Raw genomic sequence first — 22,132 nt, forward strand, 5'->3', positions numbered from 1 at the left:
TACTAGATTCTTGAAATGCAACTTTGACCAAGGCAAGTAGCATATGATCTATATCTAACCAGAGCCAAACATTGTTAATTCAGTTACTGGTTAATCTTTTGAGTGATTGCACATAGCCCAAGATATGCTAGGCCTTAATTGATGTATGTTATTGTAAAATACACTTGGCCTCAAAAATCCACAATACAGCTTAACATGTGTGAGAAGTTCACAGCTAGAAGGCTGTTCAAACCATTACAGATGCTCCTCAACTTAAGATGGGGTTACCGTCCCGTAACCCCCCCATTGTGAAGCTGAAAAGTCATAAGTCAAACTCAAACCATTATAAGTCAAGGACCATCCTATATACGAGCAGCAAAGAGTAGGGGGAGGTACTTGGGAGTCAAAGTAAGGAGTGTCATGCTAGGCACTTTGAATCTTAATCCATAAGCAGCACAGAGCCATCACAAGTGTTTAATAAGAAGTTAGCATAACTCAGGCAACTGTGAATGTATAGTTTTAGAAATGAAAAACAAAGTGTACATTTAGGAGCTTATTTGCCAAAACATCTGCTGAGCATTAAGAGCCTGAAAGCAGTTAAAATGGAGAAGGTGTAGGTATTAGAAATATTAGAAGTAAATAGAATTTCATGATCATGTGAACCATTTGAAAATGCAGGATGAGGAAAGAAGTGAAGGAAATGTCAAAGCAAATTCAGGATTCTAATTGGTTGTTGATTTGTAACTCAGATAAGGAACACAGGGAAAAGGCAGAAGTAAAGATTTGGACACACCAAGTTTGAGATATCTGTGGGTTATTGGGGCAGATATATCTAATAAGCCATAGGTAATTCAGATTCTTTTGTTCAAATAACAAAATCTGAAGATTTGGGAGCCATCAGCACCTGAGGTAAACCTAACCAATAAATAGTGAGTTGAGGAGAATATGTATATCGAGAAAATAAAAATGTTGTAAAAAGTATTCTGTAGGACATGGGGATTAAAGAATAAAATCTTGTTCTTCAGTAAATGAAGAATTGAAAAAGGCCATTATGTCTTGTTATTAGAAAGTTGATAGAGAAACATCAGTATAACACAAAATTAAGAAAAAAATTTAGCTTTCGTTTTGTGAAGAGATAAAGAACTAAATAGGGCATCTGATACTGTGACTGAATGAATGGAAGGACACTTGTACTTTCCACTTGTGCTAGATCATTCTGATCAAAGAGAGAGGCCCCAGGGAATAAGAGAACTATGCTGCACAAGGCAGAATAGTCTGGAGTTGGCATCTTCTCTGGCCAGGCACTGTTACAGACACTGCAAGAAGAACAGTAAGGAAGTATGCTGTTATAGAGCTTTCATCCTGGTGGACAATGGTTGAGGGCTGAGAGGATATACAGTAAGCAAGGACCTCCATAAAATGCCTCTGGAATAAAACAAATCAGAAAAGTTTTTATGAAGGGCAGTCCAGGCAGGCTTCTGTGGTAAGGGGTCACCGAGCAGTCTGAATTAAGTGAGGAGAATCCCTTATAAAAATAAAACTTTGAAGAGTTTACTTTTTATTTATGCACAGATAATTTCTTATTGAATAATCTTTCTTTTTCTCTTCATTAGGCACTGTAAGACGGTTTCTGGAGATTCATGGAGAAACCATTGAAAAAGTAGTATTCGCTGTCTCTGAACTGGAAGAGGTAGTTTGCTAATTATTTTGCATTGTTTAAATCTTATTTGTACTTGCATTTGCCTTTGTCTTGTCATTGCTTACTTACTGAATTTTCAGCAGATAAATCCTTATTGTGTAGATAATGGTCAATGAGACTTACCATCATTTATTGAAGATTATGTTAGAAACTAAAAGTAAGTCAAGAGGAGCTTTTTGTTTGTATTTTTCACTGTGAGGGCAAACTTCACAGCTGGGGCTGTTCTGTTTGCTGTCTCTGTTGGCTTTCAGGACACTGCTTTGTCACCTGAGCATTGGATGCCTAGGCAGCATAGCTGGAAAACTACTGCTGTACTGGTAAGGCTCTGGTATGTCCTGGCCTGAAAACAGGTTACAGCCTGGTGTGGTGGCTGGCATTAAGTTGTGAGGTTTTTATGTTTTATTGAATGTAGTTAGATCTAGTGTGATTCAGTTTAATTCAGAACTGATTGGGAAAATCAAATCTTTGTCATATTAAACTTTATTTAGCTGTCTAATTCAGCTTCTAATATTTCTCAGTTTTGTTTCTTCAGGCACATTAATGTTCCTCTCAGTGCTTTGGTAAAATAAGAAAGGAAAAAAATAGGAATACTATTGGTTGGTTTGCACATACAAGATGTGTTACATACAAGTAAGTTGTTTACTATCTTAGGAATTAGCTTCCCATGGGAGGGGCAGTCTTACCCAGCCAACAAGCTTTTTAAGATGTGAAAACATCATAAAATATAAAAAACAAGAAAAAATAAACAAACATGGTTAATACTCATTTTTCGAAGAAGATGTACAAATTACCAGTAAGCAGTGTAAAAATTCTCCGTGACATTAACCTTTAGGCAAGAGCAAATAAAAACCAGAGTGAAATGTAACTTCACACTCACTAATATGGTTATAATTATGAAGACAGATGATAACAAGTGCTGGCAAAGATGTAGAAATTGTAATTCTCAAAGATGGCTACTAGAAATGTAAAAATGGTATCACCGCTTTGAATAAATAGACTGATAGTTCCTTTAAAAGTTAAAAAGATTTACCATATAATGCCACTAATCCTCTCTTCATTATATACAGAAGAGAATTAGAAACACAGATCCAGATAGAAATGGAGGTGTACACCTTTAAATTCCGAATTACTTAGGAGGCTGAGGCAGGAGGGTCAATAAGTTTAAGGCCAGCCTTGGCAACTTGGTAAGTCCTATCTCAAAATAAAAAACAAAAAGGGCTAGAAGTATGGCTCAGTGGTAAGAGCATCACTAGATTCAATCTCCAGTACTACAAATATATCCACACAAAATTTTATATACAAATACTCATAGCACTATTATTTATAATAGCCAAAAAAGTAAAAATTCACATCTTGAGTTAATAAACAAAATGTAGTAAATACATAAAATGTTTTTCTGTCATAAAAAGGAATAAACCTTGAAAATATTGTGCTAAATGAAAGAAACAAGATACAAACAGCCATATACTGTATTCCATTTGTATGAAATGTTCAAAATAGGCAAATCTATACAGACAAAAAGATTAGTAGTTGCTAGGGATTGGGGAAAGGAGGAATGGGAAGTAATTGCTAATGGATTTTGGGTTGGTGATACTGTAATGAAATTAAATTTGGTGGTAGTAATTATATAACTTTGTGAATATATCAGTGCTGAATTACATATTTTCCAAGGGTTACTTTTATGGTATGTCGATTATATCTTTTTTTTTAAATGAAAAGCATATAAAACTGGTATTCCTAGTCTACTCTCTTACTTGCTTATTTAAAAGATGATGTAGTCCTATGTGCAACACAATAAGCAAACCAAAAGATGATTTTTTGAATGATTTCATTGTTCCTTAGGCTATACCATCATTTATTTTCTTACTACTTGAATTGTTCTTTTTAAATATAGTTAGGAATAATTGATGAATAATACTGAGCAATGATAAAATAATTCCTAGGGTGATAAAAAAAGCAAGATGCTTTAAGATATAAGAAAAATAAGAACATCAATGCCTGTAAGGTACTGTGGGTTTAAATTGAGTGCACTGGACCAACCCATATGGAAATTACAAAGTAGGATGAATTTTATTCCATTTCTTTTTTAAAAAAAGAAGTTTTAAAAACTAAAAAAGAATAAAAATCATGAAATAACAGACTTTTACAAATAGTTAGAAGTATTACACACACACACACACCCCTCTCAGAAACTATACCTGGGTCCTCTGGAGCCTGAGGCATACTGAACTTAAGGAAGTAGCATCTCAGCTGAGTTTTGAAAGACACTTATCTCTAGAAATGAAGGTGGAGGTGAGGACAGGAATGGTGGGACTTACACATTGCAGGTTTGGTGGCCTAGAATTGCCCACTGGCTAACAGTTGTTCTAATACAAGAAGTGATTGAGGGTCCTAGACCACATACATTGTGAGCTCAGAAGTTGTAAGGTCTTTATCCTTTTTTTTTTTGTTGTTTTTTTTTAAGAGAGAGAATTTTTTTTTTTTTTTTTTTTTTTTTGTAGATGGACACAACACAATGCCTTTATTTTTATGTGGTGCTGAGAATCAAACCCGGGTCACGCCCATGATAAGCGAGTGCTCTACCGCTGAGCCAAAATCCCAGCCCCAAGGTCTTTATCCTTGATGAAGACTGTCTTCACCACCTACAGACAACACTAAGCATTGCTCAGGTTGCTTTATTACTTCATTATTTTTTACAGAATGCCTTCCTTTTCTGATGCAGGCTACTTACCAAAAGCTGCTACCTCTGTACTTCCCAAGGTCACTAAAGGAAGAGAGTCGATCATTGCCATACCTTCCTGCAGATATTGGAAATGCAGAAGGGGAGCCTGTGGTACCTGAACGGCAAATTAGAATAAGTGAAAAACCTGGTGCTCCAGAAGGTAAGTTCTAGAGTTCTGTCTTTTTACTTTCCTTCTTAAGGAAGTTGTGTACTAATGAAGCACCAAACACCAAAGAAGTAGGAAGTCCAGTTTGACCTTTGGGAACCTCTCTATTAGCATGACCCTAAGATCAAGACCAGTTTTGAAGTTTCCAGTCTTATTTTTAGTTAAAGAAATTCATTCTTTAAATTTACCCAAAAAGTTCTCAGACTAACAAAGTGTATAGTCTCATTAAGGACATTGGTGAGACAGTGAAGTACATTAACCATTAATATCTAAAAATTTTCAACAGCTTTAATAGTGTCCCTACATTTCATATGTAATGATAAATAATAAGACAGGACTACTATAATCATTTATTTTGTGTTGTCAGGTTTTGTGCTTAAGTAGTAATAGGAAGAGCATGTTGGGATGGGAGCCCTTCCGAATATTCAGTACTGACAGCTTATACGTACAAAAGGTCATAAATGCATTGTATGAAGATATGCTCCACACATTTCAATGCTGGGACCTGATCTTAAGAAACAGCAGCTTAGGGGATTACTGTATGATACCTACCATGAACAATTTTGTAAAAAAAAATAAACACCAAGTTAGAATCTGTAGAAAGCTTCTCAGCTCCTTCTTATCACATTATTACATCAAGTGGAGGGAATTACAAGTGGCCTTAAATCACAAGCTTTGCTGGACAAGTAGCTATGCACTTTGGAGGACCCACTAATGAGAGTAGATTTTTGAAGTAAGGCCAGAGTCATTTAGAAATCCTCATCCAGCTGGCTGGGAAGATGGCGGCGAAGGGAGTGCATCACCCCAGTGCGCCGCGTCACTGTGCGGGAGAAAGACGAGGTGAAACAGCTGAAGGCTATCTTGTTGGGAATTTCCAGTGAAATTGAGGTGCTCCAGAATCTAGTGGATGGATTTCCATCGCGTGAGGTTCGGCTGTGGGGGCGCGGACGCGGGCGATTTCTCCGCACGGAGGGTCGCATTCCCTGATCGGCGGATCGCCCCGCAGCTGGAGTCTGCGGCGCACGCTGGGAAGCGGCGAGGTGCCGGAGCGGGGGTGCAGCGATGCGGATTCTGGGGGCTCCTGCCAGTGGTGCAATGGCCGTGCTTAGTGCTGAGTTCCAGCTTTGAGACAGAGGAGAGAAGCGGTCCAGTTCGGTTCTCGACACCGGTCGGACCACGGAGGAGGACAGCAGCCGCCATCTTGGAGAGCTGATGTAATCATCCCTGTTTTCTACTGATCTCAGCTCATTCAGCTACGGAACAGGTGATTTCAGGCTGGTATTTGCCTGCGTCTCGCAGACAGATTGCTCAGGCTCGGGGCTGGAGAACCAGTGGAGAATACTCCTAGGGGCTCGCTCCAGGCAAGGCGTGCGCCGGGCTCTGAGCGGCCGGATTCTGGTTCCCGGGGCTGCTTTGGCCCAGGGCTGGGGAACCTGCAGAGACTGCGTGTTGAGGCCAGTTCCAAGTGGAGCGTGCGCTAAGCTCGGGGCGGCTGGGTTCTGACTCCCGGAGCAGTTTTGGCCCGGGGCTGGGGAGCCCGCGGGGACTGCGTCTTGGGGACTGCGTCTTTGAGCCTGCTCCCAGGGGAGCGTGCACCGAGCTCGGAGAGCTTGGAGCGGCCGGGCTGTGGCTCCCGGAGCTGCTTTGGCCTGGGGCAGGGGAACCCGCGGGGGTCGCTCCTTGGAGCCTGCTCCTAGCGGAGTGTGAGCCGGGATCGGAGAGGCCGGGTTCTGGCTCCCAAAGCTGCTTTGGCCCAGGGTTGGGGAACCTGTGGTGACTGCTTCTCGGTCCGGGTCCTGCTGGGTGCTGTGGGGGCCAGGGGGGCACAGTGGAGCTGCCGCCAGCGCCCAGAGCAGGCCAAGTGACCCGCCGGCGTGGTATCACGACACCCCAACTGCAGCTGGGGCCGACGGCACGGTAGCCAAGTCACCCCATTTGGAGTAGGGGCTGTGCAGAGCCGCCGTCTGAGCCTGCAAGGTAGGCAGACCTGCAACCCACTGGCAGGACAGGCCCGGTAGCCTGACAGCGTGGTGGACAAGTAGCACCGAGGCAGTCACGTCACACTGGTAGAGTGGGGGTGGAGCAGAGCCGCCGCCCGTGTCCGGAAAAGGCCCAGCGACCCGTTGGAGAGGTAGTCAGGTACCCCCACTGGGAGTGGGAGCTGAGCAGAACTGCCGCCCGAGCTCGCAAGGTAGGCAGACCTGCGACCCACCGGCAGAACAGGCCTAGAGGCCTGCCAGCATGGTAGACACGTCACACCAATTGGAGTAGGGGCTGAGCAGAGCCGCTGCCCACATCCGGATCAGGACCAACGACCCGAGGGCATGGTAGTTACATCACCACAATTGGAGTGGGGGCAGAGCAGAGCCACCACCTGCGTCCGCAGGGTGGGCAGACCTGCGACCGACCAGCGTGGTAGACAGATCACCCTAATTAGAGGAGGAGCACAGCCACTACCCACCCTGAAAGGGAGATTTCCCAACTATACAAGAGCAATATAAATAAATAGGGGGAAAATTTCAAAAACACAACAGTTTCACCAAGCAGAAAGAAACACGAGCAGTATGAAAAGACAAGGAAAGAAAGGACCACAAGCAATGCAGGTCAACTCAACTTTAGAAGAGGTAATAGGTGCAACAGATGGAATGTCAGATAGAGAGTTCAGGATATACATGCTTCAGATGATCTGGAGTCTCAAGGAAGACATGAGACAGCAAAATCAGACAATGAAAGATCACTTTGACAAGGAACTACATAAACAAATCCAGGAAGTAAAAGATCAATTTCATAGGGAGATAGAGGTAATAAAAAACAAACAAATAGAAATCCTAGAAATGCAGGAAGCAATAAACCAACTTAAAAACTCAATTGAGAATACTACCAGCAGAGTAGATCACTTAGAAGATAGAACATCAGACAATGAAGACAAAGTATTTCAACTTGAAAAGAACATAGACAGCTCAGCAAGACTGCTAAGAAACCATGAGCAGAACATCCAAGAAATATGGGATAACATTAAAAGACCAAACTTAAGAGTCATTGGGATACAGGAAGGCACAGAGCTCCAAACCAAAGGAATAAACAATCTATTCAATGAAATAATACGAGAAAACTTCCCAGACTTGAAGAATGAGACAGAATCCCAAATACTAGAAGCCTACAAGACGCCGAATGTGCAAAATCATAAGAGATCCACACCTAGACACATTATAATGAAGATGCCCAACATACAGAATAAGGAGAGAATTTTAAAAGCTACAAGAGAAAGGAAGCAGATTACATTTAGGGGTAAACCAATCAGGATAACAGCTGATCTCTCAACACAGACTCTGAAAGCTAGAAGATCCTGGAATAACATATTTCAAACACTGAAAGAAAATGGGTTCCAACCAAGAATCGTGTATCGGCAAAATTAAGCTTCAGGATGGAAGATGAAATTAAAACCTTCCACGATAAACAAAAGTTAAAAGGATTCGCAGCTAGAAAACCATCTCTTCAAAAAATCCTTGGCAAAACATTACAGGAAGAGGAAATGGAAAATAACAATGAAAACCAACAGTGGGAGGTAGGACAGTAAAGGGGGGAAAGTAATCAAAGAGGAAAACAAATCAGGTTTAGTAACCTTAATAAACAAATATGGCTGGAAGAACAACCCATATCTCAATAATAACCCTAAATGTTAATGGCTTAAACTCACCAATTAAGAGACACAGGCTAGTTGAATGGATCACAAAACAAGACCCAACAATATGCTGCCTACAGGAGACGCATTTGATAGGAAAAGATATACATAGACTGAAGGTGAAAGGTTGGGAAAAATCATACCACTCATATGGACTGCGGAAACAAGCAGGAGTGTCCATACTCATATCTAATAAAATAGATTTCAAGCCAAAGTTAATCAAAAGGGATAAAGAGGGACACTACATACTGCTCAAGGGAACCATACACCAACAAGACATAACAATCATAAATATATATGCCCCAAACAATGGTGCAGCTATGTTCATCAAGCAAACTCTTCTCAAGTTCAAGAGTCTAATAGACCACCATACAATAATCATGGGAGACTTCAACACACCTCTCTCACCACTGGACAGATCTTCCAAACAAAAGTTAAATAAGGAAACTATAGAACTCAATAACACAATTAACAACCTAGACTTAATTGACATATATAGAATATACCACCCAACATCAAGCAGTTACACTTTTTTCTCAGTAGCACATGGATCCTTCTCAAAAATAGATCATATATTATGTCACAGGGCAACTCTTAGACAATATAAAGGAGTAGAGATAATACCATGCATCCTATCTGATCATAATGGAATGAAACTGAAAATCAACGATAAAAGAAGGAAGGAAAAATCATGCATCACTTGGAGAATGAACAATAGGTTACTGAATGATCAATGGGTTTTAGAAGACATCAAGGAGGAAATTAAAAACTTCTTTAAATGAAAACACAGACACAACATATCGGAATCTATGGGACACATTGAAAGCAGTTATAAGAGGAAAATTCATTGCTTGGAGTTCATTCCTAAAAAAAGAAAAAAACAACAAATAAATGATCTCATACTTCATCTCAAAATCCTAGAAAAAGAAGAGCAAAACAACAGCAAAAGAAGTAGAAGGCAAGAAATAATTAAAATCAGATTGGAAATCAATGAAATGGAAACAAAAGAAACTATTGAGAAAATTGACAAAACTAAAAGTTGGTTCTTCGAAAAAATAAATAAGATCGACAGACCCTTATCCATGCTAAATAAGAGAAGAAGACAGAGAACTCAAATTACTAACATATGGGATGAAAAAGGCAACATCACAACAGATACTACAGAAATACAGAAGATAATTAGGAATTATTTTGAAAACCTATATTCCAATAAAATAGAAGATAGTGAAGACATCGATAAATTTCTTAAGTCATATGATTTGCCCAGACTGAGTCAGGAGGATACACACAATTTGAACAGACCAATATCAATGGATGAAATAGAAGAAGCAATCAAAAGACTGCCAACCAAGGAAAGCCCAGGACCGGATGGGTATACGGCGGAGTTTTACAAAACCTTTAAAGAAGAATTAATAGCAATACTTTTCAAGTTATTTCAGGAAATAGAAAAAGAGGGAGCTCTTCCAAATTCATTCTATGAGGCCAACATCACCCTGATTCTGAAACCAGACAAAGACACCTCAAAGAAAGAAAGCTACAGACCAATATCTCTGATGAACCTAGATGCAAAAATCCTCAATAAAATTCTGGCGAATCAGATACAAAAACACATCAAAAAAATTGTGCACCATGATCAAGTAGGATTCATCCCTGGGATGCAAGGCTGGTTCAATATACGGAAATCAATAAATGTTATTCACCACATCAATAGACTTAAAAATAAGAACCATATGATCATCTCGATAGATGCAAAAAAAGCATTCGACAAATTACAGCATCCCTTTATGTTCAAAACTCTAGAAAAATTAGGGATAACAGGATCATACCTCAAAATTGTAAAAGCAATCTATGATAAGCCACAGGCCAGCATCATTCTGAATGGAGAAAAATTGAAGGCATTCCCTCTAAGATCTGGTACAAGACAGGGATACCCTCTCTCACCACTTCTGTTCAACATAGTCCTCGAAACACTGGCCAGAGCAATTAGACAGATGAAAGAAATTAAAGGCATTAAAATAGGAAAAGAAGAACTTAAATTATCACTATTTGCAGATGACATGATTCTATACCTAGCAGACCCAAAAGGGTCTACAAAGAAACTATTGGAGCTAATAAATGAATTCAGCAAAGTGGCAGGATATAAAATCAACACGCATAAATCAAATGCATTCCTGTATATCAGCGACAAATCCTCTGAAACGGAAATGAGGACAACTACTCCATTCACAATATCCCCCCAAAAAATAAAATACTTGGGAATCAACCTAACAAAAGAGGTGAAAGAATACAATGAAAACTACAGAACCCTAAAGAGAGATATAGAAGAAGACCTTAGAAGATGGAAAAATATACTCTGTTCATGGATAGGCAGAACTAACATCATCAAAATGGCGATATTACCAAAAGTTCTCTATAAGTACAATGCAATGCCAATCAAAATCCCAACGGCATTTCTTGTAGAAATAGATAAAACAATCATGAAATTCATATGGAAAAATAAAAGACCCAGAATAGCAAAAATAATGCTAAGCAGGAAGTGTGAATCAGGCAGTATAGCGATACCAGACTTCAAACTATACTACAGAGCAATAGTAACAAAAACAGCATGGTACTGGTACCAAAACAGGCGGGTGGACCAATGGTACAGAATAGAGGACACAGTAACCAATCCACAAAACTACAACTATCTTATATTTGATAAAGGGGCTAAAAGTATGCAATGGAGGAAGGATAGCATCTTCAACAAATGGTGCTGGGAAAACTGGAAATCCATTTGCATCAAAATGAAACTGAATCCCTTTCTCTTGCCATGCACAAAAGTTAACTCAAAATGGATCAAGGAGCTTGATATTAAATCAGAGACACGGCGTCTGATAGAAGAAAAAGTTGGCTATGATCTACATACTGTGGGGTCGGGCTCCAAATTCCTTAATAGGACACCCATAGCGCAAGAGTTAACAACTAGAATCAACAAATTGGACTTACTCAAACTAAAAATTTTTTTCTCAGCAAAAGAAACAATAAGAGAGGTAAACAGGGAGCCAACATCCTGGGAACAAATCTTTACTCCACACACTTCAGATAGAGCCCTAATATCCAGAGTATACAAAGAACTCAAAAAATTAGACAGTAAGATAACAAATAACCCAATCAACAAATGGGCCAAGGACCTGAACAGACACTTCTCAGAGGAGGACATACAATCAATCAATAAGTACATGAAAAAATGCTCAGCATCGCTAGCAGTCAGAGAAATGCAAATCAAAACCACCCTAAGATACCATCTCACTCCAGTAAGATTGGCAGCCATTATGAAGTCCAATAACAACAAGTGCTGGAGAGGATGCGGGGAAAAGGGTACACTTGTTCATTGTTGGTGGGACTGCAAATTGGTGAGGCCAATTTGGAAAGCAGTATGGAGATTTCTTGGAAAGCTGCGAATGGAACCACCATTTGACCCAGCTATTCCCCTTCTCGGTCTATTCCCTAAAGACCTAATAAGAGCATGCTACAGGGACACTGCTACATCGATGTTCATAGCAGCACAATTCACGATAGCAAGATTGTGGAACCAACCTAGATGCCCTTCAATAGATGAATGGATAAAAAAAATGTGGCATTTATACACAATGGAGTATTACTCTGCATTAAAAAATGACAAAATCATAGAATTTGGAGGGAAATGGATGGCATTAGAGCAGATTATGCTAAGTGAAGCTAGCCAATCCTTAAAAAACAAATGCCAAGTGACTGCTTTGATATAAGGGGAGTAACCAAGGACAGGGTAGGGACGAAGAGCTTGAGGAGAAGATTAACATTAAACAGGGACCAGAGGTGGGAGGGAAAGGGAGAGAGAAGGGTAATCGCATGGAAATGGAAGGTGATCCTCAAGGTTTTACAAAATTACATATAAGAGGAAATGAGGGATAAGAGAAGAATAATACAAGTGGAAGAAATGATTTACAGTAGAGGGGGTAGAGAGAGAAAAGGGGAGGGGAGGAGGGATAGTAGAGAATAGGATAGACAGCAGAATACATCAGACACTAGAATGGCAATATGTAAGTCAATGGAAGTGTAACTGATGTGATACAGCAATCTGTATACGGGGTAAAAATGGGAGTTCATAACCCACTTGAATCAAACTGTGAAATATGATATGTTAAGAACTATGTGCCAATCAAAATCCCAACGGCATTTCTTGTAGAAATAGATAAAGCAATCATGAAATTCATATGGAAAAATAAAAGACCCAGAATAGCAAAAGCAATTCTAAGCAGGAAGTGTGAATCAGGCGGTATAGCGATACCAGATTTCAAACTATATTACAGAGCAATAGTGACAAAAACAGCATGGTACTGGTACCAAAACAGGCGGGTGGACCAATGGTATAGAATAGAGGACACAGAGACTAATCCACAAAGTTACAACTATCTTATATTTGATAAAGGGGCTAAAAGTATGCAATGGAGGAAGGATAGCATCTTCAACAAATAGTGTTGGGAAAACTGGAAATCCATATGCAACAAAATGAAACTGAATCCCTTTCTCTCGCCATGCACAAAAGTTAACTCAAAATGGATCAAGGAGCTTGATATCAAATCAGAGACTCTGCGTCTGATAGAAGAAAAAGTTGGCTCCGATCTACATATTGTGGGGTCGGGCTCCAAATTCCTTAATAGGACACCCATAGCACAAGAGTTAATAACAAGAATCAACAAATGGGACTTACTTAAACTAAAAAGTTTTTTCTCAGCAAGAGAAACAATAAGAGAGGTAAATAGGGAGCCTACATCCTGGGAACAAATTTTTACTCCTCACACTTCAGATAGAGCCCTACTATCCAGAGTATACAAAGAACTCAAAAAATTAGACAATAAGATAACAAATAACCCAATCAACAAGTGGGCCAAGGACCTGAACAGACACTTCTCAGAGGAGGATATACAGTCAATCAACAAGTACATGAAAAAATGCTCACCATCTCTAGTAGTCAGAGAAATGCAAATCAAAACCACCCTAAGATACCATCTCACTCCACTGGCAGCCACTATGAAGTCAAACAACAACAAGTGCTGGCGAGGATGTGGAGAAAAGGGTACTCTTGTACATTGCTGGTGGGACTGCAAATTGGTGTGGCCAATTTGGAAAGCAGTTTGGAGATTCCTGGGAAAGCTGGGAATGGAACCACCATTTGACCCTGGTATTGCCCTTCTCGGACTATTCCCTGAAGACCTTAAAAGAGCATGCTACAGGGATACTACCACATCGATGTTCATAGCAGCACAATTCACAATAGCTAGTCTGTGGAACCAACCCAGATGCCCTTCAATAGATGAATGGATAAAAAAAATGTGGCATCTATACACAATGGAGTACTATGCAGCAATAAAAAATGACAAAATCATAGAATTTTCAGGGAAATGGATGGCACTAGAGCAGATTATGCTTAGTGAAGCTAGCCAATCCCTAAAAAACAAATACCAAATGTCTTCTTTGATATAATGAGAGCAACTATGAACAGAGCAGGGAGGAAGAGCAGGAAGAAAAGATTAACATTAAACAGAGACATGAGATGGGAGGGAAAGGGAGAGAAAAGGGAAATTGCATGGAAATGAAGGAAGACCCTCATTGCTATACAAAATTACATATAAGAGGTTGTGAGGGGAATGGGAAAATAAACAAGGAGAGAAATGAATTACAGTAGATGGGGTAGAGAGAGAAGATGGGAGGGGAGGGGAGGGGGGATAGTAGGGGATAGGAAAGGTAGCAGAATACAACAATTACTAATAGGGCATTATGTAAAATTGTGGATGTGTAACCGACGTGATTCTGCAATCTGCATTTGGGGTAAAATTGGGAGTTCATAACCCACTTCAATCTAATGTATGAAATATGATATGTCAAGAGCTTTGTAATGTTGTGAACAACCAATACAAAAAATAAATTTAAAAAAAAAGAACTATGTAATGTTTTGAACGACCAACAATAAAAAAAAAAAGAAATCCTCATCCACCACTATAGCATATAATTTTTCTTCCATATAATGCATTTAGTGAGATAAGGAGTAGGGAACAGCAAAACCAATTTGAAATGGCATGTCTGAATAGTAGATTAAAGTAACTCATTAGCCAAAAGGTTCCCGTCTCAAAGAGGTTTAATTTGAACTTATATCTTAGAAAATATTTTTACTTTATAGAAGAGGCCTTAGTGTTCATAAATATTTTTTAATTACAGTGTTAGATGGGTTTCACACATATATATATCTAACTTAATACTTGAGGAGTTGAAGAAAGATTAATTTGGGGTAAGTTTTAATTAAAGTAGGCCCTTTCTTCTAAGTTGTTGAATAGCAGTCACAGTTTTAATAGCAGTGAAGGGGAAGTAGAGAAGTCCCAGCTGATAGTCTGCCAAGCTGAGATTCAAGTGGTGGTATTACCTTGGGAAATTGTATTTATCCAAGGTGTATTGATCTGTTTTTGTTTTTGTTATTAACAGGTCTAGTAAGACAGTGACCACCACACCAAGAGATGATTGTTCTTTAGTGAGTGGCTTCTACTAGCCAAATTCATAAGAATCATGTAGATAGATCAGAAAGTTTGCTTCTTAATTTGTAGTAAGAATTATAACTGTTAAAAGCCAAAATCACTATTTTGGTATGACCAGCATAGAAATTACAACTGATACTAAATTACAACTGTAATATTTCTTAATGAATATGGATCATATCCTGTGATCCTGTTCATCCATCTTTGTTAGAGTGTTAGCTTACAAAAGGGTGGGGTTTATGTGCCAGTCAGTCAAATATGTCTACCTTTTGATGTTTTTCATAAACTATCTTTGAAGCCAAATAGAGTCTAATTACTTCTTTTTGCTTATGATCACTTTCTACACTTTTTTTCTAAGGTTACAACCAAGTCATCTTGATTTGATTTCACATATTCCATTTCATTATTTCAGTTCCGACAAATGCCTAAATTTTGCTTCAGTTTCATTCTCAAAAACTAACATTAAGCCATTTTTTGAGTTACCTAACAGTTATTCCTATCGCGGTATTCAGTCTGTTTCATTTACTGTCTAGTTTTGTCCTTGGCTCTCTGTTGATAGTAGGATTTTTGTTACAGACAACCAAGAAGAGGAGGATGAAGGCTTGGGAGTCGATCTGTCTTTCATTGGCTCTCATGCTTTTGCTCGAATGGAAGGAGATGTTGATAAGCAAAGAAAACTGATCCTTCAGGGACAATTATCTGAAGCAGCCCTGCAGAAGCAGCATCAAAGAAAGTAAGGCAAACCTCTCTGGACTGTTAGACACATGAGGAGATGAGAAACAAGAAAGGGACCTGACATCTGCTGAAAGGTTTATATTTGTATATAATGTGTTCTCCTTATTCTTCCGGACAGTTCAGTGAGGAAGATACTATCCCATTTTGTAGATGCAGAGCTGAGCGTTAAGTAATTTATCATTGGTCACAGTTAACATGTGGTGAAGCCAGTGTTCAATTGCATTTCTGATTTCAGAGCTCCTGCTCCACTTGCACTAATTGTAATGCCTGCATGTGACGTTATAGTTTAAAAATAGAAATTAGGAAGAGAAAGGCAGTTGCAAAATTTTTTACTTTACTTTCTTTTAATTAAAGTTCTGTTGAACTTAAAAAGAGTTTTATTTCTCCCCAGCTTATCCCAAGGATCTTACAAACATGTAGCATATTCCATTTTTCCACATATTTCTAAAACTAGATGCAACTTTTGTACTTTTAAGCTTTTTCAAAGATTAATAGTCTTAGTAAAGCTAGCTGATTTTTGAAAAATTTAAAAGAAAAAAAATAATAAACTATAAATAATTATAGTTCATTACCTTATAGGGTAACATTTCACAAACTTAGAGAGCATTAAATAAGATAATATAATGAGTTTAATGCAGTACCTAGTGTTTGTCAGGCTCTTAAAATTGGTCACTGCTATTCTCTTCAATACTGAACAAGTCATAGTATATTTTTCCTTTGAGCTTTGCTGCTGGACTACTCTCATCCTTCAGAATTCTGTCCATTTGCCAGGCTGCAGGTCAGAAGCAGCTGCCTCTGGAAACTTTAAAGTCTGGAATAGATGTCTCCTCCTGAATGCTTTTTCATAGCTTATACTTACACTTACCCAAAGCATAGCATAGTATTTATTATACTGTTTTGTAATTATGTATGGATGTTGTTATCCTCGGTGTATAAAATGGGAGTTGAACTCAATGATCCCTGGAGACCCTTACATAATTAAAATTTTATGTCTCCTTAGTCCCAGGTATTTTTCCAATTTTATCTTTAAAAAACAAAAGCAAATTTGCCACTAGGGGGCAGCAGTGAATAGCTTTTCCAAAGGACACAGTCAGGATCAAATAATTCTATGGTTTCTGAAGTTGGTTCTGTAAGAATCATCTGGCAGATAGTTTTCTTTAAATCCAGAGACTGTATTTCCCCTCACATGACTGTGACCTATGTATATTTTAAAACATGTTCACATCAATCATACTTTATGCATTGCTAATGGATCTTTTTGATCTCAGATTCCCTTTGCACTCTTACAAATTGTTGAGGATTCTCACAGAGCTTTTGTCTACATGGGTTGTATCTGTCAATATTTATTGTGTCAGAAATGATTTATTGATTCATTAGAAACTAACCTATAACCTATAATATTTTGAAAAATAACTTTTTCATCTAGTGAGCATACCACTGTTTTGGATTTCTTTTTTTTTAATCTTACAAATATTTTGGTGTTTGACATAATAAAAAACATCTGGATTCTCATATTAGCATTCAAACTATTACAATAAGTTGTTTTAGATAAAAGTATATGAAGATAATCTGACTTCACCTAAGTATATAATTGGAAAAGGACAAAGAGTATTTTAATAATCTTTTCACATAAATGGGAATATATTTCTTTGAAACTGCACTAGAATTTGACAAATGGTAGTTTCTTAAAGTTCAGTTGTGAGATCCAAGCCCTATCCATGAATATTTGTACTATGATTAAAATATGTTGTTCTATACTGTACTTTGGACAGATTTTAAAGTAGGAATTTATAGCATGACTTTATGACATAATACATAAGTCATTTAGAAAATATTGATTCGCTGAAATATTCAGATCTTCTAATATTGACACATTTCATTATATAGTTTCAAAATATATTTGCTAGTATCAGCACCAACCTCATTAGAAATTATTGAGGACTTTATTAAGAACTGTCAAGCATGCCAATACAGATTTTCCAGGGTATTTTGTGTGTGTATGTGTGTGTGTCTGTGTATATATGTGTATTTTGTGTAACCATGAGTCTTATCATTGTCATCAAAAACTTTTGGTTATTTTTCTTGAAATAACAGGATTGTTTTATTCATTTTTGAGGCAACAATTCATGTTGTTTGACCAGTTTGTCAGCCAGTCTTTGAAGTCAGTGATATTCCATGAAAAAAATTTGCGGCTCAGATAACCACATAGAGCTTTTCTTCAAGACATCCACATACTTCAGTATCCAGAAGTGCTTTATGTTTTCTTCCCATTCTGTCACACATTAATATTAAAAAGATATGTTCTCTGCAGTTGATATAATAAAATTATTAACTTTTACTTTTTATCAAAGACATTCTTATATGAAAATGGCTTTTCCCCTCAGGAATATTTAGCATTGAAGAATCCAGTGACTGCTACTATAGTTTGGTGCCACTGCCTTGATTTGTGCAAGGTTGTTACCAGCCATTTTTACCCAACAGTTGCTTTTGCATTGACAGTGCTAACATCAGCACAGTGAAAATGGAAATAATGTGTTAGTATTGTTATGAAGATAGTTTTGACTTTGCAACTTGCTTATGATGTCCTTCAACTTCTTCAGACCCATCTGAAACCACACTTTCCTGTTCTGTGGTCTCACCAGTACTTTGTAGTTGGAAAGAATTTGGGGAAACATCTGGTACAGTTGAGTTCATAGTCAACTGTAAGAATCATCAGAGATGCTTGTTAAAAGTCCATGGACCCCACACCAAAACTCCTGAATCAGAACCTTTATGAGAAGGACTCAAAAATCTTCCTTTTGCAGCTTCTTATTACCTTGTATTCAAAATCATTGATCTTGTGTGACCCCTTTACATGGGGTAAACTGATCCAACAGATGGCTGACCATGGGTACAGCTGATTGAGGAAGAGCCTTCAAAGTGGCCATTTGTAGCATACCTCCCTTCTCTATTACCTTCTTTAACCTATTTACATAAAGTTCAGGGTTTTAAAAGACTAAAGATTTTTCTGTTTTTGTTATATTGTTTTGTTTTGTTTTTCTATTCAGAAAGAAAGAACTACATAGTTACCTTTCTCAAATCAGTCAACATATTCTCTCTCTCACATAATTACATATCACATACCTTTTAAATTTATCTTTGAGCTGGTTTCTTATCTCTTTTTTTTTCTAAAGAGTTGATTTGTTTCACTTAACAACTACTAGTTCAAGCCACTATTAAAATGAATATATATTTACTGAGCTCACACTTCCTGGAAAGGAGTCCCTAGAAAAGAGATAACTTCTAGGAAGAAATACATATTCTATAAAACATTGCCCTTTGTACTGGTGGAGGGCCTGATCTGGAGGGGCAAATGTGTTACATAGTGACTTTTTCCATTTGATTCTGGGAGACATTGGCCACTTATTCTTTAAGATAATATTCTAGGTACAGACTTAAATAAGGTAGTCCCTGATTTCTGAACATTTGAGTGACCCACACCTACCTTCAGATGCCAGTGGCTTTAAGACACTTTGAAGCAGACGTTCTGAACAGCCATCAGAGTTGTGCATGTAAGTTAGCACATGGTTGTAGTACAGCCTGTGGATCCAAAAGCCTTAGAGCAGAAAACAAAGACAGAGCACCTTTGCCATTCAGTTCCCTTGAGTGATATGCAATACCTGAATCAAGCAATTTCTGATTTCATATTTATGTGTGTGATGATTGAAGATGAGGTCTTGTCTTATATCTGTAATGCAGAATACTTATAACTGATGTTAAAATAAAAACTTGAGACAAAATAAATTTGTTCATTCTAGCAAAGAAGGATTCATGACTCAGGCAACACTCAAAACCAGAAGAGGTTCAGAGAGCTTTTCTCTAGCTGTGTGAGCAACGGGCTTTTACAGGCCCAATGCAGAAGCAAAGTCAGTTACTTAACTGTCGCCTTATTTGGATATGATCCATCTAGTTGGCAGGTTGTGATTGGCTGAAGTTCAATTTGGTGGTAGTGGTGGTGATGGTTGTTGTTGTTTCTCCCAAAATTAATCAGATAAAGGAAGACATCTTAATTAAGTGTGGGTGTGCCTGTGTAAGGGTTCCTGGTACAGAAACAAACCCAAGGCAATGACCTGCTCATTTTGCTTTAACAGTAAAATAAATAGTGCTTCTCAAAAGTGTGAGGAGGTCTGTGAGTTCAAACTATTTTCTTATTACTAAACTTACTTTCCCTTTTCACTCTCATTCAGTTTCAGTGACATTTTCTGGAGGCTACTTAACCTGTAATGTAAGCAATAAATCAAATGCTGAAACAGATAAGAGAATCTAGCAGAAATTAAAGAGATTTATAAAAATTAAGAATATAGTTCTTTTCCATAAACACAGCTTTTTTCATGATAAAGTTTTCATTACATAATAGGTTTTTTATTGTTTTTAATACTGTAGAGACAAGTAAGATATATTCCTATCTTATGGGAATATATTAGAATGGAAGCAGACATTGTAAAAAGTAAGTAACTCTTGTATTGACAAGAAGAGGAATTTGGGGAATACAAAAAAGGAAGTAGTTATTTCTGCAAAGCTATGAGGGACAGGCCTGTACTCCTTACCCCACCTCCCACCACCCCTGGTTTCTTTCTCAGCATACATATTTGATTGATAGAGTCTAGCCTTCTGTTGGGTTGCCTTGTCTCATTCTGTCTTATTACACAATTAATTGTCTTTGTAATATGTGTCTCATATATTCATCATTAAATTCTCTGAAGCCAAGAGTCTTTTTTCATCTCAAGCCTCAAAAATAGTTGCATAATAGTCATGTCTGCTATTTCATTCAGCAAAGATTGAGTCCCTTCTTGTATCCATGAGTTCCACATTTTCAGGTTCAACCAACCACAGATAGAAAATGTTCAAGGAAAAAAAAGTTAAAATAACAATACAACAATAAAAAGTAATACAATAAAAAGTATACAATATAATAAAAAGTAATACAAATAAAAACACAGTACAGCAACTATTTACATAGCATTTACATTGTATTATAAGTAATTTAGAGATAATTTAAAGTATACAAGAGGTTATTTATAGGGTATATGCACATACTACACTATGTTATACGAGGGTCTTTAGCATCCACCACATTCAACTGTTGAAGTAGGCCCTTGATACCCAAGAATGATTATATACTTCGAACTAGGACCTTTGGTGCCCATAAGATATTTAATAAATGTAGATATATTTTTCTCTTTAGGCTTATGGAGATGATTTAATCATAAACCAACTAAAAAATGGTAGAATTATTCTTTAAAAAAAAAAAAACCTCTATGCTTTTATTCTCTCCCGCTCATGTTTTTTGATATCATGATTGACATGTTTTGATATGTGTATCCTTTAACAGATTAATATAGCTGCTAGTAATTTTGTTCTTTAACCTTTATATTAAAGATATAAGACATTATATTAAGCAAAAAAAGCCAGGCAAAGAAAGACACATACCACATGATCTCACTTATGTCAATCTAAAAACGTTGTACCCATAAAAGCAGAGAGTAAAAGAGTAGTTACCAGGGGCTGAGGGTGGGGAGTGGAGCTGGGGAGAAATGTTGATCAAATGTTACAAAATTTCTCTGAGGCAAGAAGAATGAGTTCAAGGGATCTATTGTACTATAGAGTGACTATTACTAAGAGCCATGCATTATATACTTGAAAATTATTGAGAGTATAATTTTACGTGTTCTCGTCACGCACAAAAAAAAAAGAATAACAAGTATGTGAGGCAGTAGATACGCTACTGAAGAAGGCAGTCAGTAGAACTAATGCAATACTAAGTGTGTTTTTCAAAAATAATATAAAACTAGCAGGCATATTTACTTATTAATTATAATCTATATGTAATAGTCTTCCTGTTAACTATCCATAATTGTGTGATTGTAGTTTATAGCTGAAAGGTGTATCACATAAGCAACATTTTTTCAGATGAGGAAATTGAGATTTGTATTCAGTAACACTGCACTAAAGCAATAGGATTAAAATTAAGGTCTCCTCTCTCCCAGTTGAGCTCTTTTTTTTTTTTTTTAATTGGATATTGCCTTCTGTGACCCAGACATTTCAAAATTGTTTTGATACATTTTGGTACCTTGAAAGCTACAGTTTGGAGGGGGCAGGGAACTGAGCTTTCTAGAAATCTAGAGACCCAAATTCAACTTCAAATTTAACTGTACCATGAACTAGCCACAACTCTAAGACTGACTTGACCATTAATCTTTTGCAAGTCTTTTCCCTCTGAGACCTTTACTGTTTCTTCTAGCTTTAAAATCCTCCAGGCCAAAACCAAATGTGATCCATATGATCTTGTATCAGTACAATTAGTTTGATTAACCAATCATTAAATAAGTCTTGACTTCCCTACACAAAACTACCTGGCTCTCTTGTGGTCCCACATTACATGTGTAGCACTTGCCTGTGTTTCTCAAAAGTGAACTCCTCAGGGCAGGGATCCTATTATCTCTTAACTATAATATTCTCAGTACCTCTTATAGAGTAGACACTCATAAATCTTTATTGAATGAGTGAACATCAGTTTTAGAGATCTGGCATTGTTTTAGGCTTTCTCTATTTGAATTTTTGTAGT

The 22,132-nt window shown here is 37.7% G+C and overlaps 1 protein-coding gene across 1 annotated transcript in view; it reads left to right on the top strand.

Annotated features, from left to right (window-relative positions):
• GDAP2 (ganglioside induced differentiation associated protein 2) overlaps positions 1 to 22,132 on the top strand; it is a 72,538-nt gene that overhangs the window by 25,595 nt on the left and 24,811 nt on the right. The window contains exons 6-8 of the mRNA XM_081305555.1: positions 1,593 to 1,669; positions 4,401 to 4,560; positions 15,370 to 15,526. Coding sequence (XP_081161681.1) covers positions 1,593 to 1,669; positions 4,401 to 4,560; positions 15,370 to 15,526 — 394 coding nt within the window. The remainder of the gene's footprint in view (positions 1 to 1,592; positions 1,670 to 4,400; positions 4,561 to 15,369; positions 15,527 to 22,132) is intronic.

Source organism: Spermophilus citellus, assembly GCF_964194105.1.
Source record: "Spermophilus citellus genome assembly, chromosome: 9".
Classification (NCBI taxonomy): domain Eukaryota; kingdom Metazoa; phylum Chordata; class Mammalia; order Rodentia; family Sciuridae; genus Spermophilus; species Spermophilus citellus.